The sequence below is a fragment of the Stenella coeruleoalba genome (genome assembly GCF_951394435.1).
Source record: "Stenella coeruleoalba genome assembly, chromosome: 16".
Lineage (NCBI taxonomy): Eukaryota > Metazoa > Chordata > Mammalia > Artiodactyla > Delphinidae > Stenella > Stenella coeruleoalba.
The window spans coordinates 28,329,490-28,356,440 of record NC_137162.1 but is presented as its reverse complement, the minus strand read 5'-3'; the positions used below and the strand labels follow the sequence as shown (position 1 = coordinate 28,356,440).

The following is a 26,951-nucleotide window of genomic DNA, read 5'->3' as shown; positions in this document are numbered from 1 at the left end:
GGATCTTGCTTGATTTATGTCATAGAGTGTTCTGCCTATGTTTTCCTCTAAGAGTTTGATAGCTTCTGGCCTTATATTTAGGTCCTTAATCCATTTTTAGCTTATTTTTATGTATGGTGTTAGGGAGTGTTCTAATCTCATACTTTTACATGTATCTGTCCAGTTTTCCCAGCACCACTTATTGAAGAGGCTGTCCTTTCTGCACTGTACATTCCTGCCTCCTTTATCAAAGATAAGGTGACCATATGTGTGTGTGTTTATCTCTGGGCCTTCTATCCTGTTCCATTGATGTATCTTTCTGTTTTTGTGCCAGTACCATACTGTCTTGATTACTGTAGCTTTGTAGTATAGTCTGAAGTCAGGGAGCCTGATTCCTCTGGCTCCGTTTTTCGTTCTCAAGATTGCTTTGGTTATTCGGGGTCTTTTGTGTTTCCATACAAATTGTGAATTTTTTTGCTCTAGTTCTGTGAAAAATGCTATTGGTAGTTTGATAGGGATTGCATTGAATCTGTAGATTGCTTTGGGTAGTAGAGTCATTTTCACAATGTTCATTCTTCCAATCTAAGAACATGATATATCTCTCCATCTATTTGTGTCATCTTTAATTTCTTTCATCAGTGTCTTATAATATTCTGCATACAGGTCTTTTGTCTCCTTAGGTAGGTTTATTCCTAGATATTTTATTCTTTTTATTGCAATAGTAAATGGGAGTGTTTTCTTAATTTCACTTTCAGATTTTTCATCATTAGTGTATAGGAATGCGTGAGATTTCTGTGCATTAATTTTGTATCCTGCTACTTTACCAAATTCAGGGATTAGCTCTAGTAGTTTTCTGGTAGCATCTTTAGGATTCTCTATGTATAGTATCATGTTATCTGCAAACAGTGACAGCTTTACTTCTTCTTTTCCGATTTGGATTCCTTTTATTTCTTTTTCTTTGATTGCTGTGGCTAAAACTTCCAAAACTATGTTGAATATTAGTGGTGAGAGTGGACAACCTTGTCTTGTTCCTGATCATAGTGGAAATGCTTTCAGTTTTTCACCATTGAGGACGATGTTGGCTGTGGGTTTGTCATATATGGCCGTTATTATGTTGAGGAAAGTTCCCTCTATGCCTACTTTCTGCAGGGTTTTTATCATTAATGGGTGTTGAATTTTGTCAAAAGCTTTCTCTGCATCTATTGCGATGATCATATGGTTTTTCTCCTTCAATTTGTTAATATGGAGTATCACATTGGTTGATTTGCGTATATTGAAGAATCCTTGCATTCCTGGAATAAACCCCACTTGATCATGGTGTATGATCCTTTTAATGTGCTGTTGGATTCTGTTTGCTAGTATTTTGTTGAGGATTTTTGCATCTATATTCACCAGTGATATTGGTCTGTAATCTTCTTTTTTTGGAGTATCTTTGTCTTGTTTTGGTATCAGGGTGATGGGGGTCTCATAGAATGAGTTCGGGAGTGTTCCTCCCTCTGCTATATTTTGGAAGAGTTTGAGAAGGATAGGTGTTAGCTCTTCTCTAAATGTTTGAAAGAATTCGCCTGTGAAGCCATCTGGTCCTGGGCTTTTGTTTATTGGAAGATTTTTATCACAGTTTCAATTTCAGTGCTTGTGATCGGTCTGTTCATATTTTCTATTTCTTCCTGATTCAGTCTTGGCAGGTTGTGCATTTCTAAGAATTTGTCCATTTCTTCCAGGTTGTCCATATTATTGGCATAGAGTTGCTTGTAGTAATCTCTCATGATCTTTTGTATTTCTGCAGTGTCAGTTGTTACTTCTCCTTTTTCATTTCTAATTCTATTGATTTGAGTCTTCTCCCTTTTTTTCTTGATGAGTCTGGCTAATGGTTTATCAATTTTGTTTATCTTCTCAAAGAACCAGCTTTTGGTTTTATTGATCTTTGCTTTCGTTTCCTTATTTCTTTTTCATTTATTTCTGATCTGATCTTTTTGATTTCTTTCCTTCTGCTAACTTTGGGGTTTTTTTTTTGTTCTTTCTCTAATTGCTTTAGGTGCAAAGTTAGGTTGTTTACTCGAGAGTTTCCTGTTTCTTGAGGTAGGACTGTATTGCTATAAACTTCCCTCTTAGAACTGCTCTTGCTGCATCCCGTAGGTTTTGGGTCGTCGTGTCTCCATTGTCATTTGTTTCTAGGTATTTTTTGATTTCCTCTTTGATTTCTTCAGTGATCACTCGTTATTAAGTAGTGTATTGTTTAGTCTCCATGTGTTTGTATTTTTTACAGGTCTTTTCCTGAAATTGATATCTAGTCTCATAGCGTTGTGTTCGGAAAAGATACTTGATACAATTTCAATTTTCTTAAATTTACCAAGGCTTGATTTGTGACCCAAGATATGATCTATCCTGGAGAATGTTCCATGAACACTTGAGAAAAATATGTATTCTGTTGTTTTTGGATGGAATGTCCTATAAATATCAATTAAGTCCATCTTGTTTAATATATCATTTAAAGCTTGTGTTTCCTTATTTATTATCATTTTGGATGATCTGTCCATTGATGAAAGTGGGGTGTTAAAGTCCCCTACTATGAATGTGTTACTGTCGATTTCCCCTTTTATGGCTGTTAGTATTTGCCTTATGTATTGAGGTGCTCCTATGTTGGGTGCATAAATATTTACAATTGTTATATCTTCTTCTTGGATCGATCCCTTGATCATTATGTAGTGTCCCTCTTTGTCTCTTGTCATAGTCTTTATTTTAAAGTCTATTTTGTCTGATATGAGAATTGTTACTCCAGCTTTCTTTTGATTTCCATTTGCATGGAATATCTTTTTCCATCCCCTCACTTTCAGTCTGTATGTGTCCCTAGGTCTGAAGTGGGTCTCTTGTAGACAGCATATATATGGGTCTTGTTTTTGTATCCATTCAGCCAGTCTGTGTCTTTTGGTGGGAGCATTTAATCCATTTACATTTAAGGTAATTATTGATATGTATATTCCTATTCCCATTTTCTTAATTATTTTGGGTTTGGTATTGTAGGTCTTTTCCTTCTCTTGTGTTTCCTGCCTAGAGAAGTTCCTTTAGCATTTGTTGTAAAGCTGCTTTGGTGGTGCTGAGCTCTCTCCGCTTTTGCTTGACTGTAAGGGTTTTAATTTCTCCATCAAATCTGAATGAGATCCTTGCTGGGTAGAGTAATCTTGGTTGTAGGTTTTTCTCCTTCATCACTTTAAATATGTCCTGCCACTCCCTTCTGGCTTGCAGAGTTTCTGCTGAAAGATCAGCTGTTAACCTTATTAGGATTCCCTTGTGTGTTATTTGTTGTTTTTCTCTTGCTGCTTTTAATATATTTTCTTTGTATTTAATTTTTTTGTTGTATTATACTGGCAAGGAGTTGGTTTTTTGTTGTGTTGTTTTGTTTTTTAATGTCAGTTCATTGGTTTATTTATTTATTTTTGGCTGGGTTGGGTCTTCTTTTCTGTGCGAGGGCTTTCTCCAGTTGCGGCAAGCAGGGGCAACTCTTCATCGCGGTGCACGGGCCTCTCACTATCTTGGCCTTTCTTGTTGCGGAGCACAGGCTCCAGACGCGCAGGCTCAGTAGTTGTGGCTCACGGGCCTAGTTGCTCCATGGCATGTGGGATCCTCCCAGACCAGGGCTCAAACCCGTGTCTCCTGCATCGGCAGGCAGATTCTCAACCACTGCACCACCAGGGAAGCCCTGTATTTAATTTTTGATAGTTTGATTAATATGTGTCTTGGCATGTTTCTGCTTGCATTTATCCTTATAGGACTCTCTGTGCTTCCTGTACTTGATTAACTATTTCCTTTCCCATATTAGGGAAGTTTTCAACTATAATCTCTTCAAATATTTTCTCAGTCCCTTTCTTTTTCTCTTCTTCTTCTGGGACCCCTATTATTCGAATGTTGGTGCATTTAATGTTGTCCCAGAGGTCTCTGAGACTGTCCTCAGTTCTTTTCATTCTTTTTCTTTATTCTGCTCTGCAGTAGTTATTTCCACTATTTTATCTTCCTGGTCACTTATCCGTTCTTCTGCCTCAGTTATTCTACTACTGATCCCTTCTAGAGTATTTGTTTTTGTTTTTTGTGGTATGCGGGCCTCTCACTGTTGCAGCCTCTCCCATTGCAGAGCACAGGCTCCGGACGCGCAGGCCCAGCAGCCATAGCTCACGGGTCCAGCTGCTCCGCCGCATGTGGGATCCTCCCGGACCGGGGCACGAACCTGTGCCCCGTGCATTGGCAGGCGGACTCTCAACCACTGCGCCACCAGGGAAGCCCCCTTCTAGAGTATTTTTAATTTCATTTATTGTGTTGTTCATCATTGCTTGTTTCCTCTTTAGTTCTTCTAGGTCCTTGTTAAATGTTTCTTGGATTTTCTCTATTCTATTTCCAAGATTTTGGATCATCTTTACTCTCATTATTCTGAACTCTTTTTCAGGTAGACTGCCTATTTCCTCTTCATTCGTTAGGTCTGGTGGGTTTTTATATTGCTCCATCTGCTGTGTGTATTTCTGTCTTCTCATTTTGCTTATCTTACTGTGTTTGGGGTCTCCTTTTTGCAGGCTGCAGGTTCATAGTTCCCATTGTGTTTGGTGTCTGTCCCCAGTGGCTAAAGTTGGTTCAGTGGGTTGTGTAGGCTTCCTGGTGGAGGGGACTAGTGCCTGTGTTCTGGTGGATGAGGCTGGATCTTGTCTTTCTGGTGGGCAGGTCCACGTCTGGTGGTGTGTTTTGTGGTGTCTGTGGCCTTATTATGATTTTAGGCAGCCTCTCTGCTAATGGGTGGGGTTGTGTTCCTGTCTTGCTAGTTGTTTGGCATAGGGTGTCCAGCACTGTAGCTTGCTGGTCGTTGAGTGAAGCTGGGTGTTGGTGTTGAGATGGAGATCTCTGGGAGATTTTCACCATTTGATATTACGTGGAGCTGGGAGGTCTCTTGTGGACCAGTGTCCTGAAGTTGGCTCTCCCACGTCAGAGGCACAGCACTGACTCCTGGCTGCAGCACCAAGAACCTTTCATCCATATGGCTCAGAGCTCAAAGACTTTGAAAGACAGCTTTGGCCTCCTGTGATCACCCCCTGCTAAGCTTTGTAAGTTCCATGTTAATCAGTTTGGTTTATCCATCTGTATCTGAGGCACAGGTTCATTGCTGCTGTTCAGGAAGGTGGATGGAAACAAGAAGAGTTCATCCAAGACCTCAGATCTGTGAAGTAAGCATGTTCTTCTTGGTGAGCTGGGATTTGACTTCAGGATATCTGACTCCAATTCCAGTACTCACGGACTAAAGGATGCCACCTCTCCTTGACATCGGAGACTTTAGGGAAATAGCTTTCTGACGTTGCATTCCAAGGTTTGGCTCCTGTAAAGAGGCATCCCCTGGAATCACTCTTATTTCTGTTACAAAAAGGGATAGCCCAATGAAAGCGATGCACAGGACAAGGTCTGAGGAAAGGGCGCAGAAGTTCTGTGTTCTCTCTGAGCAAGCCACTCCAATCTCCAAGTCTTCATCTGTTTGTAGATTTTTTGATGATGGCTATTCTGACTGGTGTGAGGTGATATCTCATTGTAGTTTTGATTTGCATTTCTCTCATAATTAATGATGTTGAGCATTCTTTTATGTGTTTGTTGGCAATCTGTATATCTTCTTTGGAGAAATGTCTATCTAGGTCTTCTGCCCATTTTTGGATTGGGTTGTTTGTTTTTTTGATATCGAGCTGCATGAGCTGCTTGTAAATGTTGGAGATTAATCCTTTGTCAGTTGCTTCGTTTGCAAATATTTTCTCCCATTCTGAGGGTTGTCTTTTCATCTTGTTTATGGTTTCCTTTGTTGTGCAAAAGCTTTTAAGTTTCATTAGGTCCCATTTGTTTATTTTTGTTTTTATTTCCATTTCTCTAGGAGGTGGCTCAAAAGGATCTTGCTGTGATTCATGTCATAGAGTGTTCTGCCTGTTTTCCTCTAAGAGTTTTATAGTGTCTGGCCTTACATTTAGGTCTTTCATCCATTTTGAGTTTATTTTTGTGTATGGTGTTAGGAGATGTTCTAATTTCATTCTTTTACATGTAGCTGTCCAGTTTTCCCAGCACCACTTATTGAAGAAGCTATCTTTTCTCCATTGTATATTCTTGCCTCCTTTATCAAAAATAAGGTGACCATATGTGCGTGGGTTTATCTCTGGGCTTTCTATCCTGTTCCATTGATCTATATTTCTGTTTTTGTGTCGGTACCATACTGTCTTGATTACTGTAGATTTGTAGTATAGTTTCAAGTCAGGAAGCCTGATTTCTCCAGCTCCGTTTTTTTTCTCAAGATTGCTTTGGCTCTTTGGGGTCTTTTGAGTTTCTGTACAAATTGTGAATTTTTTTCTTCTAATTCTGTGAAAAATGCCATTGGTAGTTTGATAGGGATTGCATTGAATCTGTAGATTGCTTGGGGTAGTATAGTCATTTTCACAATGTTGATTCTTCCAATCCAAGAACACAGTATATCTCTCCATCTGCTTATATCATCTTTAATTTCTTTCATCAGTGTCTTATAGTTTTCTTCATGCAAGTCTTTTGTCTCCTTAAGTAGGTTTATTCCTAGCTATTTTATTCTTTTTGTTGCAATGGTAAATGGGAGTGTTTCCTTAATTTCTCTTTCCTATTTTTCATCATTAGTGTATAGGAATGCAAGATATTTCTGTGTAATAATTTTGTATCCTGCTACTTTATGAAATTCATTGATTAGCTCTAGTAGTTTTCTGGTATCATCTTTAGGATTCTTTATGTATAGTATCATGTCATCTGCAAGCAGTGACAGCTTCACTTCTTTTCCGATTTGGATTCCTTTATTTCTTTTTCTTCTCTGATTGCTGTGGCTAAAACTTCCAAAACTATGTTGAATATTAGTGGTGAGAGTGGACAGCCTTGTCTTGTTCCTGATCTTAGAGGAAATGGTTTCAGCTTTTCACCATTGAGAATGATGTTGGCTGTAGGTTTGTTATATATGGCCTGTATTATGTTGACGTAAGTTCCCTCTATGCCTACTTTCTGAAGGGTTTTTATCATAATCGGGTGTTGAATTTAGTCGAAAGCTTTTTCTACATCTATTGAGATGATCATATGGTTTTTCTCCTTCAGTTTGTTAATATGGTTTGCCACATTGATTGATTTACATATATTGAAGAATCCTTGCATTCCTGGGATAAACCCCACTTGATCATGGTGTATGATCCTTTTAACGTGCTGCTGGATTCTGTTTGCTAGTATCTTGTTGAGGATTTTCGCATCTGTGTTCATCAGTGACATCAGCCTGTAGTTTTCTTTCTTTGTGACATCTTTGTCTGGTTTTGGTATCAGGGTGATGGTGGCCTTGTAGAATGAGTTTGGGAGTGTTCCTCCCTCTGCTATATTTTGGAAGAGTTTGAGAAGGATAGGTGTTAACTCCTTTCTAAATGTTTGATAGAATTCGCCTGTTAATCCATCTGGTCCTGGACTTCTGTTTGTTGGAAGATTTTTAATTACAGTTTCAATTTCAGTGCTTGTGATCAGTCTGTTTATATTTTCTATTTCTTCCTGGTTCAGTCTCAGGAAGTTGTGCTTTTCTAAGAATTTGTCCATTTCCAGGTTGCCCATTTTATTGGCATATAGTTACTTATAGCAGTTTCTCATGATCCTTTGTATTTCTGCAGTGTCAGTTGTTACTTCTCCTTTTTCATTTCTGATTCTGTTGATTTGAGTCTTCTCTGTTTTTTTCTTGATAAGTCTGGTGAATGGTTTATTAATTTTTTTTATCTTCTCAAGGAACCAGCTTTTAGTTCTATTGATCTTTGCTATTATTTCCTTCATTTTTTATTTCTGATCTGATCTTTGATTTCTTTCCTTCTGCTAACTTTGAGGGTTTTTTAATTCTTCTTTCCCTAATTGCTTTAGGTATAAGGTTAGGTTGTTTATTTGAGATGTTTCTTGTTTCTTGAGGTAGGACTGTATTGCTATAAACTTCCCTCTTAGAACTGCTCTTGCTGCATCCCATAGGTTTTGAGTCATCGTGTTTTCATTGTCATTTGTTTCTAGGTATTTTTTGATTTCCTCTTTGATTTCTTCAGTGATCTCTTGGTTATTTAGTAGTGTATTGTTTAGCCTCCATGTGTTTGTATTTTTACAGATTTTTTCCTGTAATTGATATCTAGTCTCATAGCATTGTGGTCAGAAAAGATACCTGATATGATTTCAATTTTCTTAAATTTACCAAGGCTTGATTTGTGACCCAAGATATGATCTATCCTGGAGAATGTTCCATAAGCACTTGAGAGGAAAGTGTATTCTGTTGTTTTTGGATGGAAAGTCCTAAAAATATAAATTAAGTCCATCTTCTTTAATGTATCTTTTAAAGTTTGTGGTTCCTTATTTCTTTTCATGTTGGATGATCTGTCCATTGATGAAAGTGGGGTGTTAAAGTCCCCTACTATGAATGTGTTACTGTCTATTTCCCCTTTTACGGCTGTTAGCAGTTGCCTTATGTATTGAGGTGCTCCTATGTTGGGTGCATAAATATTTACAATTGTTATATCTTCTTCTTGGATCGATCCCTTGATCATTATGTAGTGTCCTTCTTTGTCTCTTGTCATAGTCTTTATTTTAAAGTCTATTTGTCTGATACGAGAATTGCTACTCCAGCTCTCTTTTGATTTCCATTTGCATGGAATATCTTTTTCCATCCCCTCACTTTTTTTTTTGAACATCTTTATTGGAGTATAGTTGCTCTACAATGGTATGGCAGTTTCTGCTTTATAACAAACTGAATCAGCTACACATATACATATATGCCCATATCTCCTCCCTCTTGTCTCTCCCTCCCATCCTCCCTATCCCATCTCTCTAGGTGGTCACAAAGCACCAAGCTGATCTCCCTGTGCTATGTGGCTGCTTTCCACTAGCTATCAATTTTACATTTGGTAGTGTATATATGTCCATGCCACTCTCTCACTTTGTCACAGCTTACCCTTCCCTCTCCCTGTGTCCTCAAGTCCATTCTCTATGTTTGCGTGTTTGTGTCCTGCTCCTTGGTTCTTCAGAAACATTTTTTTTAGATTCCATATTTATGTGTTAGCATATGGTATTTGTTTTTCTCTTTCTGACTTACTTCACTCTGTATGAGAGACTCTAGGTCCATCCACCTCACTACAAATAACTCAATTTTGTTTCTTTGTATGGCTGAGTAATATTCCATTGTATATGTGTGCCACATCTTCTTTTTTTTATTTTTATTTTATTAACAGCTTTATTTGGGTATAATTGCTTTACAGTGGTGTGTTAGTTTCTGCTTTATAACAAAGTGAATCAGTTATAGATATACATATGTTCCCATATCTCTTCTCTCTTGCATCTCCCTCCCTCCCACCCTCCCTATCCCACCCCTCCAGGTGGTCACAAAGCACCAAGCTGATTTCCCTATGCTATGTGGCTGCTTCCCACTAGCTATCAGTTTTACATTTGGTAGTGTGTATATGTCCATGCCACTCTCACTTTGTCACAGCTTACCCTTCCCCCTCCCCATGTCCTCAAGTCCATTCTCTATGTCTGCATCTTTATTTGTGTTCTTTCCCTAGGTTCTTCAGAACCATTTTTTTTTTAGATTCCATATATATGTGTTAGCATATGGTATTTGTTTTTCTCTTTCTGACTTACTTCACTCTGTATGAGAGACTCTAGGTCCATCCACCTCACTACAAATAACTCAATTTTGTTTCTTTTTATGGCTGAGTAATATTCCATTGTATATATGTGCCACATCTTCTTTATCCATTCGTCTGTCGATGGACACTTAGGTTGTTTCCATGTCCTGGTTATTGTAAATAGTGCTGGAATAAACATTGTCGTCCCCTCACTTTCAGTCTGTATGTGTCCCTAGGTCTAAAGTGGGTCTCTTGTAGACAGCATATATATGGGTCTTGTTTTTGTATCCATTCAGCCAGTCTCTGACTTTTGATTGGAGCATTTAATCCATTTACATTTAAGGTAGTTATCGATATGCATGTCCCTATTACCATTTACTTAATTGTTTTGGGTTTGTTTTTGTAGGTCTTTTCCTTCTCTTGTGTTTCCTGCCTAGAGAAGTTCCTTTAGCATTTGTTGTAAACCTGGTTTGGTGGTGCTAAATTCTCTTAGCTTTTGCTTGTCTGTAAATGTTTTAATTTCTCGGTCGAATCTGACTGTGATCCTTGCCAGGTAGAGTAATCTTTGTTGCAGGTTTTTTCCCCTTCATCACTTTAAATATGTCCTGCCACTCCCTTCTGGCTTGCAGAGTTTCTGCTGAAAGATCAGCTGTTAACCTTATGGAGATTCCCTTGTATGTTATTTGTTGCTTTTCCCTTGCTGCTTTTAATATTTTTTCTTTGTATTTAAGTTTGATAGTTTGATTAATATGTGTCTTGGCATGTTTCTCCTTAGATTTATACTGTATGGGACTCTCTGCACTTCCTGGACTTGATTGACTATTTCCTTTCCCATATTAGGAAAATTTTCAAGTATAATCTCTTCAAGTATTTTCTCGGTCCCCTTCTTTTTCTTCTTCTGAGACCCCTATAATTCGAATGTTGGTGTGATTAATGTTGGCAAGACAGATTCTTAACCACTGGACCACCAGGGAATTCCCCAGGAATGGTTTTAAAAGGCAACATTTGGGGTGAGGGTTGCAGCTTGTAGACTTCCTTCTGATTGGTTGGTGGTAAAGTGGCAGGGTGATGTTTCAGGAATCTTAATCATCAACCTTCTGGTTCCAAACAGTCTGGGGCTAAGTGCTTGTGGTCAACATGTAGTAACCATCCTCCACCTGGGTTAGAATCTTAGTTTCTGTAGAATAGTTCAATGATATGCATCTAATTGTTACATATACCCCTTGAAGAGGAGATAGGACTCTGTTTTATAGTTGAACTATTGTTTCTTGACTGCTTTTCCTTTGTTTCTGCATTCCCTCACTTCCCTAGTTAGTAACGGCTTGAGTCTGCTCCTTGGAACTCAGGGAAGGCCTAGGAGACTAAAGTTTTTTTCTACAAACAAGAAAGGGGGGACACAGAGGGGTTTTTGTACACAGGAGGGCCCTGCAGTGTCCTGCTTGGTTTCAATCCCCCCTTTTCTTTTATACTCCCTTGAGGGGAACAGGTGTGGGAGAAGAAAGGTCATGAAGTTTTGGATAGAGATGTTAATCATAGATTCACCAGAGGAATCTATGAGGAGGAATTTTAGTGGGACTCAGTTTCAGTACTTAATAGAAATTATTTTCTTCTTCAGGGTATAAATCTCAGTGGGGGTCAGAAGCAGCGGATCAGCCTGGCCAGAGCTACCTATCAAAATTCAGACATCTATATTCTGGATGACCCCCTATCTGCTGTGGATGCTCATGTGGGAAAACATATTTTTAATAAGGTCTTGGGTCCCAATGGCCTGTTGAAAGGCAAGGTGAGAAATTATTTAAAGTGATGAAGACGTGAGGAGGGGAACACATCTCCTAGGACTGCTGGGTACTGAAGCAGATTTCCTTATTTACCTTCCCCCTGGGCTGCTGGGGAGATACAGTGTCAGACTGGTCTCCCAGGAGATGATTTGGTGAGGGCTCCCCTCTTGAGATCATAGCTTATGTGGGAACTGGCTAATTTGAGTCTTATTCTCTGGCTCCAACATTGAGCCTTTTAGGATGATTAATTATGATAAAAAGTCCTTTGAGATCTGTGGTATAATAAGAAATATATTTGGTCTTTTTCACTAGGTCCTAGCACAGAGCTCCTAACCCTTAGAATTTCCTGAGTGATACTAAGAATGTCTTTTGTTATTCACAATGAGCCCCTTTAGATCACACCTGAGTTTATGCTAATGAGTGACTTATGGAGGGGCCCCTAGATAGCCTCTGGACAAGGCTGTTCCTCAGAAAGACCAAGTGATGGGAGGATTGGAACTTTCAGCCCCACATACCAATGGGAGAGGAGGATGGGCTGGAGATTGTGTTATAAAAATTCTTGAATAAGGAGATTCAGAGAGTTTCTAGATTGCTGAGAACATTAAGGTGCTGGGAAGGTGGCACACCTGGTGAGAGATGGAAATTCTGCACAAGCACCCCACCCCCGAAACCTTACCCTATGCATCTCTTCCATTTCACTGTTCCTGAGTTGTATCCTTTGTAATAAACTGGTAAACAGTAAGTAAAGTATTTTCCTGGCATCTATGAGCCATTCTGGCAAATTATCAGACCTGAGGAGGGGGCCATGGAAATCCTCAATTTATAGCTAGTTGGTCAGAAGTATGGGTGGGATCCAAGACTTTTGGCTAGCATTAGAAGTCAGGGCAGTCTTGTGGGCTCTGGGTAGCTGTGGGTTTCTGGGTAGCTGGTGTCAGAATTGAACTGTTGGACACTCAGAACCGGTTGGTGTCAGAAAACATGCCAGAGGACCCAACAATTTACCTTGCTGGGACACAGGTCATCCTGCAAGTATTAGAGCTCTACTCTAAGAAGGCACTTTCCTGGAACTCTTGCAGGATGTTGGAGCACTATGCCTGGAAAGGATGACTCAATCTGAATATAGAAATAAGCCTATATGTTTTGGGTATTCATTATGTCGCAGGCCTGTGCCAAGCACTTTGATTGCATTGTCTTATTTGATTCTTGCAATACCCCTGTGAGATAGTACAGATAAAGTGGCCAGAGCAAGTCACTGGAGCTGGTCATAGGCTTTCCTTACCATAGGCAAGTTAGCACAGTAGGCTGAATGGGAGAGGGGCTGACAGAGCCCAGTGCCCCTTGAGGGTTTGAGTATGCTTCTCACCAGTAGCAAGTCTAGTGTGAGGGCTGTCAGCACTCCATCTGTGTTTGGCCTTTTCCCTTCAAGGTTTTTTGAATGCTGCCAGTCAGAGGGTGGCAGGGTTGACTGGGCTGCTGTCCCACTGAGGCCTTTTGCCTCTCTCTTGGATCAGTGAGTCCACAGGAACTCACTCTCCCTCCTATGCCTGGTCCTGACTTCTGTCCATAAGGCTAATTGGCTCCATTCATTCATGAACTGAATACCCACCCTGGGCCTGGTTCATTGCAAAGACTGGGCGCACTGATAAAAAGGTCTCATCCCTGCTCTCAAGTAACTTACAATCGAATTGGCAGACAAACCAAAAAGCAAGCAATAATAATATAATACAAGAATCATTTTTAATGGCAGAATATACAAACTACCGTGGAAACACTGGAGGAATACCCAATTCTTGCCTGGGGATTCAGGAAAGGCTACCGGAAGAGCTGGCTTTGAGCTGAGACTCAAAGGATGAGCATCTCCCAAGTCTTCCTGATAAGAGCAACCTAGTGTCTGTGGGGCTGTGAAGTAGAGAGCAGAGGCAGTGGGCTTGGGCTGTCTCTCTAGAGGCCCATCTCAACCCCCCTAGACCCTATCTGAGTCTCATTACTGATCTGTGAGTGTTTATCTTTCTTTGAGTGGAATCCCTGTTTCAGTAGTCAATGTAGTCCATAAATAGACAAGAATACAAGGGATGCCAAGTCTTCCACGCCAGGGAGGGCCTGGGCCAAAGACACAATTTCTTGCCCTATAATGATTCTAACATACTAAACCAATCTGGGCAGTTCTTGTTAGATCAGTTACCTGTTTAGTGGGGGGGCAGTTAGTTTTGCATGCCTCAATTATACTGATAGCCCTTGATCTCAAGTGACGTCCCTAAGCCCAACTCTTGGCTACCAGGAAGCTGGAGGAAAACGTGTGTGGGGCAAACCTCATTGTCACTACAGGAAAATAACTGTGAATATATCCATGATGACAGGAGTCTCATCTTACACATGGGGTCAGGTTTTAGGATGAGGTGCTGGGAAGTAAAGAGGAAGTAAGAGATCAAGTGGTCAGGGCCACATTTTGAAGGAAAGCCCCACAGTGACTCTGTTTTTCCTTTTCCTTAGTAAGCTAAGGAACATGGTGGACACAGGGCAGTCAGCACAACTTACTGTTATTTTTACAGACTCGACTCTTGGTGACACACAGCATTCACTTTCTTCCCCAAGTGGATGAGATTGTGGTTTTGGGGAATGGCATCATCGTGGAGAAGGGATCCTACAGCACTCTGTTGGCCAAGAAAGGATTGTTTGCGAAGAATCTGAAGACATTCATAAAACAGACGGGTCCTAAAGACGAGCCCACAGGTACGTAAAGAGGATTGGAACAGGATAGAACTTGGGTAGGGAAGGGGTAGAAGTAGTAAACCACCACTATTTACCTCCTGAACTGTTCAGTATCCAGTGAACTAAATTTGGAAATAAATTATCCAGAGATCCAATATCTGTCCTTTCTGTGTTTTGTGTCTCTGTAAAGAAACACAAACATAGAAACTTTACATCTCAGCCAAACTGGGGGATAATCCTGCTCATCTGGTCTCTGACATGCAATCAAAGGGCACTCTTTAGAGGATGACTGGAGATTTGGGGTGATTAGCCCTTGTGGAAGAGACACCAGTGGCACAAGGGGCCCCCTTTTAGGGAATGCCCTGCTTCTATTGACTCAAGTCACATATTCCACCCCATCTACCCAAATTCATGAGAACCACTTCCTGGACAGCTTTGTAATACCTGGTACTAATAATGTACTGCTGAATTGTTGATACGCCCTAACAAAGGGATTTGACGAATACACCAAAAGCCACTGGGTGTTCTGAACCAGAAAAAAAATCATGGCAGTTGCATAGTCTCACAGTGTGCCACAGGAATAGCCCCTACCCAATACCACTACCACTGGGGTCGCTGATTAGCCCTGGTCTCTGGGGTCCTTCTCAAGAACCTGCCAGCAGTAGTCCTGTGCATGGTTCTGGGTATCTGCTTCAGGTAGCAATTATCAGCAGGAGGTCAGGACTGAGAAAGCAAGATCTGGAGGGTACAGGGGCATTCCGAAAGTCAATCAGAAGAGGCAGTAACTACACAGCCTGCAAGTGGGATCACAGTCAGGCCTTGAGGTCAGGACATGTGATGGTTTAAAACCACAAGAGTCGGAAAGAAAAGCCTAAACCAAGAAGTCTGTAAGCATTGGTGGGACAGGGCGGGAACAAAGAATACGATGGTGTGGGCTATAGGGACTGGGACCCAGCCCAGGAAAGTGGGGCAGGGATTCCAACAGAAAGGAAGGGGTCAGAGCTTTCCATCAGTCTTTATGTGCTCCAGGACAGGCCTGGAGAAAACAAAAAGTACCTGCTTGGGGACTGAAGATCTCCAGCAAAGGGTAGTGTCTGATGCTGGATACCCCTGAGTTACTGCTCAGTCAACCACATCACCACAACCTGGACAGTTTTCTCCTTCTAATTCTAAACTTTTTCTGATTTGATCTTCTGAGTTTCTAAGTTCTGTTTATAAACCCCCATGGGTAGACAGCCCCTTTGAAAAATCCTATCTTTTGTGTACAAAAGACAGTTTGCAAAACAGCTCATTAAACCCTTGCTCTGGGAAACATAGATAGGGCACTTCTGAGAAGTTGTATAAGCCCCACTGCCTGGCATGCTGTGTGTCGGCTCTGGGGCTCAAGGTACAGACTACAAGGCGGTAGAATAAAGGGAAGGTCAGGAGGGCAAAGGTTACCTGTATCAACGTTGGCTCTGTGTATTTCTTAATTAGCTGCCATAACAAAACACTACAAATTGGGTGTCTTAAACAACAGAAATGTATTGTCTCACAGTTCTAGAGGCTAGAAGTCCAAAATCAAGGTGTCAGTAAGATTGGTTCCTTCTGAAGGCAATAGGGAAGGATCTATTCCAGGTCTTTCTCCCAGCTTCTGGTGGTTTGCTGGCATTCACTGGCATCCTTCATATCAATCTCTGCCTTCATCTTCACATGGTGTTATACCTTATGTGCATTAGTGTCCAAATTTCCCCTTTTTACAAGGACATCAGACATATTGGATCAGGGGCCCATGCTAATGGGCCTAATAGAGATGTTCTCTATTTGGTGAGAACTTTTCTTTAGATCCTTAGACATGGTTTCCTGTTGTTCTTTGAATATATTTATCATAGCTGATTTAAGTCTTTGGTAAGTCCAACATCTGTGCTTCCTTGAGTACAGTTTCTTTTGACTGCTTTTTTCCTGTGTACAGTCCCATACTTTCCTGATTCCTTGTATGTCTCATAATTTTTTGTTGAAAACATCTTTTTCTTTTGAACATCTTTATTGGAGTATAATTGCTTTACAATGGTGTGTTAGTTTCTGCTTTATAACAAAGTGAATCAGCTATACATATACATATATCCCCGTATGTCCTCTCTCTTGTGACTCCCTCCCACTCTCCCTATCCCACCCCTCTAGGTGGTCACAAAGCACTGAGCTGATCTCCCTGTGCTATGTGGCTGCTTCCCACTAGCTACCTATTTTACATTTGGTAGTATATATAAGTCCATGCCACTCTCTCACTTCATTCCAGCTTACCCTTCCCCCTCCCTGTGTCCTCAAGTCCATTCTCTACGTCTGTGTCTTTATTCCTGTCCTGCCCCTAGGTTCTTCACAGCCATTTTTTTCTTTTTTCTTTTAGATTCCATATATATGTGTTAGCATACGGTATTTATTTTTCTCTTTCTGACTTACTTCACTCTGTATGACAGACTCTAGGTCCATCCACCTCACTACAAATAACTCAATTTCGTTTCTTTTTATGGCTGAGTAATATTCCATTGTATATATGTGCCACATCTTCTTTATCCATTCGTCTGTCGATGGACACTTAGGTTGCTTCCAGGTCCTGACTATTGTAAATAGAGCTGCAATGAACACTGTGGTACATGTCTCTTTTTGAATTATGGTTTTCTCAGGGTATATGCCCAGTAGTGGGATTGCTGTGTCATATGGTAGTTCTATTTTTAGTTTTTTAAGGAAACTCCATACTGTTCTCCATAGTGGTTGTATCAATTTACCTTCCCACCAACAGTGCAAGAGGGGTTCCCTTTTCTCCACATCCTCTCCAGCATTTATTGTTTGTAGATTTTTTGATGATGGCCATTCTGACTGGTGTGAGGTGACACCTCATTGTGATTTTGATTTGTATTTCTCTAATGATTAGAGATGTTGAGCATTCTTTCATGTGTTTGTTGGCAGTCTGTATATCTTCTTTGGAGAAATGTCTGTCTAGGTCTTCTGCCCATTTTTGGTTTGGGTTTTTTTTTGATATTGAACTGCATGACCTGCTTGTAAATGTTGGAAATTAATCCTCTGTCAGTTGCTTCGTTTGCAAATATTTTCTCCCATTCTGAGGGTTGTCTTTTCGTCTTTTTTATGGTCTCCTTTGCTGTGCAAAAGCTTTTAAGTTTCATTAGGTCCCATTTGTTTATTTTTGTTTTTATTTCCATTTCTGTAGGAGGTGGGTCAAAAAGGATCTTGCTGTGATTTATGTCATAGAGTGTTCTGCCTATGTTTTCCTCTAAGGGTTTTATAGTGTCTGGCCTTACATTTAGGTCTTTCATCCATTTTGAGTTTATTTTTGTGTATGGTGTTTGGAAGTGTTCTAATTCTTTTACACGTAGCTGTCCAGTTTTCCCAGCACCACTTATTGAAGAGGCTGTCTTTTCTCCACTGTATATTCTTGCCTCCTTTATCAAAAATAAGGTGACTATATGTGCCTGGGTTTATCTCTGGGCTTTCTATCCTGTTCCATTGATCTATATTTCTGTTTTTGTGCCAGTACCATACTGTCTTGATTACTGAAAACCGGTCATTTTAAATAGCATAACAATTCTGGAAATATGATCTCTCTCCCCTCCATCCTCAACCAGGGTTTGCTTTTGTTGTTCCTCCTGTTTAGTTTCCTGAACTGATTCTGTTAAGTCTACTTTCTTTGTCTCATGTGGCCATAGAAGTCCCTGCTTGGTTGGCTTAGTGGTCAGATAACGATTGGACAGAGATTTCCTCAAGTGCCTGGAACCGATACGTCACTCAGCCTTTGCTGAGGGGCTCTGTGGGGATGGGGGGTGGGGGTGGACATGTCTGTTTAACATGCCAGCAGGCAGTTTATAGTTCTGCCTCAGCCTTTTTCCCCTGCTTGCACAGAGTCTGAAGGTAAGCCAGGGGTAAGAGAATAGGACATTCTCAAGTTTTTCTTGGGTTGGCATGTGTGCAACCCTACACATGTGTATGACATTCTCGATTGCCAGGAATATATTGAAGATATCAAAGCTCCCTATGGATATCTTATTCCCCAGGTTTTTTTTCCTCTTAAGTTCTTGGTCAGTTTCTCCTTTGCTCCAACTGTTATCACTGCCTCAGGCAGCTGTGATGTTAAACAACTACTGCTGGTTGTTAGAGCCAACTCCAAGTCAGGTTCTATAAAGACAAGCCCTGTGAATGGAGTTTTCCAGGGAACTGCCAGACAGGTCAAATAATGACACTTCTCCAGAAGTAAGGTTTTGAGCATGTTCTGAACCCAGTCTGTTCCTTCCAGCAGCTGCTAGGCTGGTGATTTTCATGGTTACAATGAATGTGTGGCTGTTGGTTTTCTAGGCTACAGCAGATCTAAGGAGAGGGGAATAGGAATAGGGTAAATTAAACTATTACAAAACTTACTTTTCTTTCTGAGATTTAGCTATTTTTCTTAAATAAATACTCCTTGGATTGTGGCAAGCCTTTGGTTAATTTCAAAGTTACGGAAAATTTGATTTTGACATTTTTTGGCTAGTATGCTCACTGCTTTTACAGAGGTACCAATTTCTGGAGGTCGTAACTCTACCATTTTCACAGACCAAGCTGTTTTACCTTTTATTTTCAGGATATGTTTTTTAAAATGCTTGAAATTAATAAAATTTCTCAAATTATTTGAATTTCAAGCAGAACATTTTAAATTTACGCTCACCTTTTTAGACATTTCTGGGGATTATGACACTTTTGTTTGTCTACTGTAATCCTTAAAAGTTCTTTCCTGCTCCAAAGGAACTTACAAGCTTCTGGGAATATTCTTCTCCTTTTTGACCGTTTCTCTTCCAGTGGAATATTAACTCACCTCTCCTTTATCCTGGTATTTTTCAATGAGATGTCCTAATAAACAGTATTTCTGGAGTAAAAGATTCCAACCTGTGTGTACATCTGGGATCTCTTATTAAGACCAACAAGATCAGAAAAGACTTTTCTTCTTGTTCATAGGGCTATGACAGCTCTATGCAGCAATCTCCCTAACCTTTGATGTGTCTCCTAGTCAATGAGGACAGTGAAGAAGATGACTATGGGCTGATGCCCAGTGTGGAGGAAATCCCTGAAGATGTGGCCTCCTTGTCCATGAAAAGAGAGAACAGTCTTCATCGAACATTTAGTCGCAGGTTGGTCATATATTCAGCTGGCATCCCCCATCACTTCCATAGTTCCATTTTATCATTCTCTTTTTCTCTGTGGACTTTTTCTGAGTGTCCACATGGATGCTCCCAGCTCTTCTTTTGTTTCTGTGCATGTGGAGGAGGGTTGGGGTGGTGTTTCCCCCATGACCATCTGCTCTGAAATGCACTTTGATGTGAGCAGAGCTACTGTGACACCTGCTTGCAAGAAGACCCTTGGGATGCATCTACATGCTCAGGAAAGCTTCCCCTCTCAATCTCTCTGTTCTAGGTCCAGTAGCAGGCGTCTGAAGCCCTTAAAAGACTTGAAAACTCGGAATGTGAATATCCTGAAGGAGGAGGAAGAACCAGTGAAAGGGCAAAAACTAATTAAGAAGGAATTCATACAAACTGGAAAGGTAAACACCACAGTAAAAAGTACCATTAGAGGTGATATAAGGCTTGGGATTTGAACATTTTTAAGTTTGATGACTTGACTACATATCTACAGAGGGATATGTCTTGTGTGCTTTGCCAGTCTTTAAATTTATCATTGAAATGTTAGCAGAGGCTCTGGGCTTTTTATCAAATTGTACTTCCATGAAGAATGACATGTTCCCTGTGAATATCCTCATACTACACTTCATGAGTGTTTGATTCCATTCTGATATGTGGTAAAAACAAAAATGCTTTGAGATGCAATTCTGGGAGCCAGAGAACACCAATATATCAAGCTCATAGCACACAATTCAAATTAATAAAACTTAAAACCAAGTTCTTAAATTTAAGATCTTAACTTAAACATTAATAAAACAAATTCCAAGGTCTGTGGTATAGCCTTATCTGTCCCGCTCTGTTTTTATATCTTTTCCTCTTACTTGCATCTAGAAGCTCATTAATAATCTGATGGTTATTTACCCTGCATTATATTTCAGCATTATTATCATGCTGGCCCAGTACAGAAATGTGATCACAGACTACCAAATTTTGCCACCGGCTCTCCACTTTCCAAAGGACTGTACTCCCCCTATGATTGGTATTCTAGGTAATTCCTCACCAAAAGCCGCTAGGAACTCTACTAATATTGAGGTGGGGGCTTTGCAGGTGAAGTTCTCCATCTACCTGAAATACCTACAAGCAATAGGATGGTGTTCGATATTCTTCATTATCTTTGGGTTTGTGCTCCATTCCGTGTCTTTTATTGGATCGAACCTCTGGCTCAGTGCTTGGACCCGTGACTCTAAAACCTTCAATAGCACCAACTATCCAGCCTCTCAGAGGGACCTGAGAGTTGGTGTCTATGGAGCTCTGGGATTAGCACAAGGTATGTGTGACAGCTACGGCAGCCATCTCTGAGACGCTCTGTCAGGTCCATGTCCTTTGCCTGGACTCATGACAAATTTGCTATTATGTCCTGCACAAGTCTTCAGGGATCCCTGTGCACGGTGCTGACTAAACTGGTTCCATTTCCAGGTATATTTGTGCTCATAGCAAATCTCTGGAGTGTCTATGGTTCTGTCCACGCAGCAAGCATTCTTCACAAGCAGCTGCTGAACAATATCCTTCGAGTACCCATGAGTTTTTTTGACACAACACCCACTGGCCGGATAGTGAACAGGTTTGCTGGCGTAAGTATCTCAAGTGTTGTAAGACGTGTTTATATGCTGAGGATCTTTTTATTTCTGACAGGGAAAGAATTCTCATGTGTCCCTAGGCAACACTGGGCAGTTCCAGTTTTTTGGTCCACTCAGCATGCAGATATTCTTGAACACCTTGTGTGAGGTCCTAAGGATCCTGGGGTTACAGGGATGAACAACTCTTTCCCTTTAAGTAGCTCACCATCTAGTGAGGGGGACGGCCAAGGAAGTAAAGGATTATGATAGGATATAGGAAAACCAGTAACAACTATGTGTACAGTGGCATTCTTGGAGTACAAAAGAGTGACAGAGAAAAGAGATACCAGCTCAACCTGGGTGATTGAGGGTGGGAAATGTCAGAAAAGGAGGGACTTAACTCATAGAAGTTAGCCAGGGAGATGGTGGGGGTAGGGGATGGGTGAGTGGCAGAAGCAGGATGTGAAGGATTGTTCTGCAGAGGGAAAAACACAAGTAAAAGCACTATCACTAGTGTGACAGTGAATAAAAGAGATAGCAGGACAATGCTTTGCTTGGTTGCTGCCTCCATCCCTGAATCTCCCATCTTTGATGCTTTAAAAATAAGTAAACAAGGTCTGGACTGTGGAATCCTATAATTTTAATGGGGTTCTCCATCGACTGAAGATTCTGGGACCCTTAGCATTCATTCATTCAACATATATTGAGTACCTTCTATGAGCCAAGGACTGTACTAGGCATTGGGATGCTCAGTAAATGCTATAGATCATATAGATGGCTCTCTTCCATGGGCCAGACCAAAGTCGTTGATTCTTAATGAACATAAGGGGGAAATTTCAAGAACAGAGGAAACCAGACAATTCTGAATAATATTCAACTATCACCAACAGAATTTTCAGTCTTCTGTTTGTAGAAGAGGGTGCACATTTTTAAAAAAATGTCTGAGGAGCTCTGAGCCCTTATTTGTTTGGTCTTGGAGCAGACACAGAAAGTCTAGCTCCCAGCCCACAGGCAGGTTCTGGGGACATGGTGACTGCTTCAAAAGTGGGCAGGCCCCCACGTGTCACCTTCCTGTGGAACGAAGATGGTGGGCATGATGTCACTGGAGACAACTTAAATGGGCTTTCTGCTCTTAAATGGAACCTAAAAAAGTACACAATTTTGGATGGGGAGATTTCTCACAGGAATTTTGCAAATGTTGCACACTCTTTTCCACTGTTGTTATATATATATATATATATATATAAAATCTTCCGAAAAAAACACAGAGATCTTACTGTGAGTTACTTAGGCAACAGTCATATTTTGCTAACTGCTTCTGCATGAAAAAGGAAACTGTCATTAATTATACAGTATGTTTTGCGGAGGAGGTGGCTCAGACCATAAAGGAGAATTATACCTAGGGTCCTCTGGAGCTGATGACTGAGCCCTTAAGAGGAGATAAAGGAGGGGATGGAGGAAGGAAAGATGGAGAATCTGTGCCAGGTAAGGGTCAAAATTAATCTGCATAGAACTAATAGCTGGTGAGGATTTCTTTTTTTCTTTCAACCCTGGACATATAGTTATTTGCATTCTGATGTGACTGAGCAGATTCGCTGCTGGAACCGAGATGTAAAATGTCATAGGAATTCATTAGCACACCATCTCTCCTTATGTGTCCCTAGGATATCTCCACGGTGGATGACACCCTCCCCATGTCTTTGCGCAGCTGGATTTTGTGCTTCCTGGGCATCATCAGCACCCTGGTCATGATCTGCCTGGCCACTCCAGTCTTCATCATCGTCATCATCCCTCTTGGCATCATTTATGTGTCTGTTCAGGTAGGTTTGGAAATGGCTAGGTTTCCTTCCTTCTCTACTCATAAAAGCCCAAGCTCCTTCCTGAGACTCTTCTCTTGTGTTTATTGCTAGTCACTCTCCCCTCTCCAGCATCTTCGTCACTGAGCCAGATAATAACATACTAAGGAGCCCGTAGGCCACTTTCTGAAGCTGAAGTGTCAGCACTGATGGGCGGGTGGAAGTTCACGGTCAATCTCACCTTAACTTCTGCCCCGCACCCCACAAGTGTAAGTGGGGCATATTTATGTTTGGATCCAAGACTACTTTGAGGTTGGCTCTGGACAAAGTCTTGAAGCTCTGTAAGACCCTTCACAATGGTAAGGTAATTGGTTGCTTCTAGAGGAGTTGTGCTAAGGCTGCTTCCTTGGTTGGCTTAGGATTATCTGCTTGGAGATGTCCCTCAGCAGGAGCCCAGTCTCTTTTCACTTCAGGGCAGTTCTCCTTTCACTGGGGTGTCTGTGGGTGGCTTAGGCTCAATTCCAGTGTGTTCTTGAGGACACAGCTTAAAAGCCAAGCCTCACAGAAAAACCAGAGCAAGTGTAAGGGGCTCCATGACCATGATAAAAACTGAGGAGGGGAGGGAAGCTGTGGAGAGAATTCTTGTTCCACCATTTACCTTTGGGATGAATTGATCACCTTGAGAAAACAATTCTGAAGCCCTTCAGTCAAGGGCAGACTTGTGGCCTGTGGTAAGTTGACACCACCTGGTGTTTGTGTTGAGTTCCTCAGGAACATCGTCATCTTTGTCAGTAACAAACCAACAAATAAGAGGCGGGATCTGGGCTTCCCTGGTGGTGCAGTGGTTGAGAGTCCGCCTGCTGATGCAGGGGACACGGGTTCGTGCCCCGGTCCGGGAGGATTACACGTGCCGCGGAGCGGCTGGGCCCGTGAGCTGTGGCCGCTGGGCCTGTGCGTCCGGAGCCTGTGCTCTGCAGCAGGGGAGGCCACAGCAGTGAGAGGCCCGCGTACTGCAAAAAAAAAAAAAAAGAAAAAGCAGCAGGATCTTTGAGGAAATTTCCAGGTATAACATTTTGATTCTGACTCAAATGCCCAGTTCTTCCCTAGTTTCAACAAATCCTCTTGGAATCTAGTAGCACCACTAACCCACCCACTGAACCTCCCCCTTCAGCCTGCGCTATTACATCCAGTTCTTAGACCCTCAGCATTCCACACACCTCCAAACGATCTTTACCTTCACACACTGTCAAAGCACAATTTTGGTCACTTACCTGATTATTTAATTTTTATCAAAACCTTGGCATACCTTTCTTGGACCATTTACTGCCCATCTCCACTTTCCACACCCCTCGGTTCCCAGCAGCATTTATAAAATCTTTTAGAGACTGTTTTTCTAACCACTACAAAACTGTCATTTAGACAATATGTGCAGATTCTTGGGACCATATGGATTAGGCTGACAAAACTCCTTATGTGGTTTGAAAATTCCAACCTCTAGGGCTGAGTGAGGTGTGGTGTCCGTGCTTTCGTGCTCCTCTGTTCCCTCCAACCCCAGATCTTCCCAGCATCCTCTTCCTCTGAGCCTCTCTCATTTCTCCTCTAGTCAGAGATGAGACCAGAGCCGCTTCTCTGTTCAGATGTGAGCTGTGGCCTCAACGTAAAGAATACTGGGTCACGGCCATGAAGGAAGAGGTACAGCGTATGTGATATGATTGTATGACTGAGTCTTCACTTTTTTGGGTCCAGATATTTTATGTGGCTACTTCCCGCCAGCTGAGACGACTGGACTCTGTCACCAGGTCCCCAATCTACTCTCACTTTAGTGAGACTGTGTCAGGTTTGTCTGTTATCCGTGCTTTTGAGCACCAGGAGCGGTTTCTAAAGCACAATGAGATGGTGACGGACACCAACCAGAAATGTGTCTTTTCCTGGATTACCTCCAACAGGTGAGGCTGCCCCTGGATATTCACCCAAATATGTGCTTCGGGGTTCTGCACTTTTGACATTAGCTGTGGGAGGGCAGGCATGGCCAGTGTTGTGAAATTCACTCTTGCCAAACACGCCTGTCACGTGAGTAGAGAGGAGAAAGCATGAGCTTTGGAGTCAGAGACTGGGGGTCCCTCTGTCTGCTCTGCCACTTACCAAGCGGGGTGAATTGTCTTGACCCCTCTCAGGAAAATCTCATTTTCTTTGTTTGTACGATGGCTGGAACACAACCTACCTCATAGGCTTATTGAGGGAGTCACATGACATCTGTGAGCATTTGATAACCCAGGTACTGTTCACGTGCTGGGTGAACTGGATATTCTCTGTTTGCTTCCCTGAGAATGGATGTGAGATTCTCCATAGGCAGGACACTCTTTGTAGGGTGGTGAAAGAAGCAGAGGTTGGAGGGAGGAAATTTTAGGCAAAATCAATGATGACAGAAATGAAAAGCTCACATCCTGTGAGATGAATCCAAAAAGGGTGAGCATTCTTGATTTCTCCAGTTTCATTAGACCCTGGCAAGAAGTCATGTGTCCTTGGAGGAGGAAGGTCTTTTTCAGGAAGTGGAAACTCTTGAGTGGCTTCTACACTGTCTTGTGGTGTGAAGGGCAGGCTAATGATGCTTAGTATTATCTGGAACATGGAGAGGTCAGAAATTTGATTGTAAAGATTTTTTATATCTTAGATACTTTCCAAGAAGGAAACAGGCATAAGAGTCAATTTTCTTTTGGACCCCCCATTGTAAAATATGTATATTTATTTGTACACGTGCTAGAATTATTCAAATTTAGTTAAATACATTTTACTGGGAAAGTCAGTTTTCATAAATTACATCAATCTACACACTATTCAGTTCTCTACAAAGCCCGACATACCTCCCTGTCATCAGCTCACACCTAATTTCCCTCCACCTCCAGCTGCTTCTCTACCTTTTTAAAAATCACGAAATCAGACAGGGTACATTGAACCTTCCTGTGGTGATTTCTTTCTAACCTTACATTTGGATTCTTTATGCCATTGTTTCCCATGCCTATCAAAAGAACTCACTTGGAACATTTGTTAAAATGCAGATTCCTAAAACCCATTCCCTGAATCTCCTGGGGAAGAGTCCAGGAATTTTTTGCATGAATTTGTGTAATTTTAACAATTGCCACCAGATGATTCTTAAGATTTGGCAAGTTTGGGAGACATTGGACTATAGGATTCCCTTAGTTTAGCAAACTCTTCTAGTATCTTTTAAAATGCGATTTATGTTCTAAAATCCAATTTAAAAGACTTTAGGAACACATGGCATAGTCAAATTGAGACACCTCCTAAGAATGCAGCCCTACCAACTCAAGCCCTCTGAGAATGTTCTAGGAACACCTAGGTTGCTGGGTAAGGTAAGGAAGTGGACACCTCTCAGTGACACCTCTTTCTCTGGTTCTGTTGCCCTCCAGGTGGCTTGCAATTCGTCTGGAGCTGATTGGGAACCTGATCGTCTTCTTTTCATCCTTGATGATGGTTATTTATAGAGATACCCTAAGTGGGGACACTGTGGGCTTTGTGCTGTCCAATGCACTCAGTGTGAGTCTGAAGGTTGGGAGTTTGGCTGAATTAATGCATTATTCTTAAATGGAGCCTCGGGTATACCGTGGAGTCTGTGCTCTTGATTCCTTTCTAGATCCAGAGGGACCAGGGGAGACTGAGGTTCAAACCCTAGCTCCATCTCTTACTAACTGTGTAACCCATGGACAGGCTCCTTTCCCTTTCTAAGTAGGTACCAGTGTCATCTGGGTAACTGGACATAAATTGTGTTGCCCTGGGTAGTTAAGGAAGCAATCTCAGATGATTATCTAATAGTTTCCTGTCTCTTTGCTTGATTATAATCAAAAGAGAAAATAAATGAGTTTCTATTATAATGCAGCAGTAACCAGAAACTCTTCTGAACAAATAACTTCTATGTTTATTTTGTTAAATCACAGAATAATTGGAGTTAATTTTAATAAAGAATATAGAGTCTAATAGAACTATATAATGCATCCCCTGTTTGACTAAGGGATAGATATCAGACGTTATTTCCTACCACTCAGCCACTTTGCTACCACTGGCACTATGGTAAATGTTTAATGAATGATACTCATTTAATGAGTCATTTGGCCATCTTTTGTGGACTCTTTCTGAACTAATATACTGGGGGTCTGCACAGTTACCAGCAGGCTCTATATGGTGCTATTTTCAGTTGGCATTAATAAGGCCCAAGGTGATCATGGCGGGACACCCAAAAGGACTCTGTCATTTACCAGAATCACAGGGTTCCTTGTGC

At 41.3% G+C, this 26,951-nt stretch overlaps 1 protein-coding gene across 1 annotated transcript in view; it reads left to right on the top strand.

Annotated features, from left to right (window-relative positions):
- Positions 1-26,951, top strand: part of ABCC2 (ATP binding cassette subfamily C member 2) — a gene marked incomplete at its 5' end in the record, with an annotated part of 71,824 nt that overhangs the window by 33,487 nt on the left and 11,386 nt on the right. The window contains 9 exons of the mRNA XM_079900323.1: positions 11,239-11,406; positions 13,951-14,131; positions 19,140-19,260; positions 19,544-19,670; positions 20,356-20,575; positions 20,725-20,879; positions 22,529-22,684; positions 24,407-24,606; positions 26,086-26,212. Of these exons, the coding sequence (XP_079756449.1) occupies positions 11,239-11,406; positions 13,951-14,131; positions 19,140-19,260; positions 19,544-19,670; positions 20,356-20,575; positions 20,725-20,879; positions 22,529-22,684; positions 24,407-24,606; positions 26,086-26,212 (1,455 nt within the window). The remainder of the gene's footprint in view (positions 1-11,238; positions 11,407-13,950; positions 14,132-19,139; positions 19,261-19,543; positions 19,671-20,355; positions 20,576-20,724; positions 20,880-22,528; positions 22,685-24,406; positions 24,607-26,085; positions 26,213-26,951) is intronic.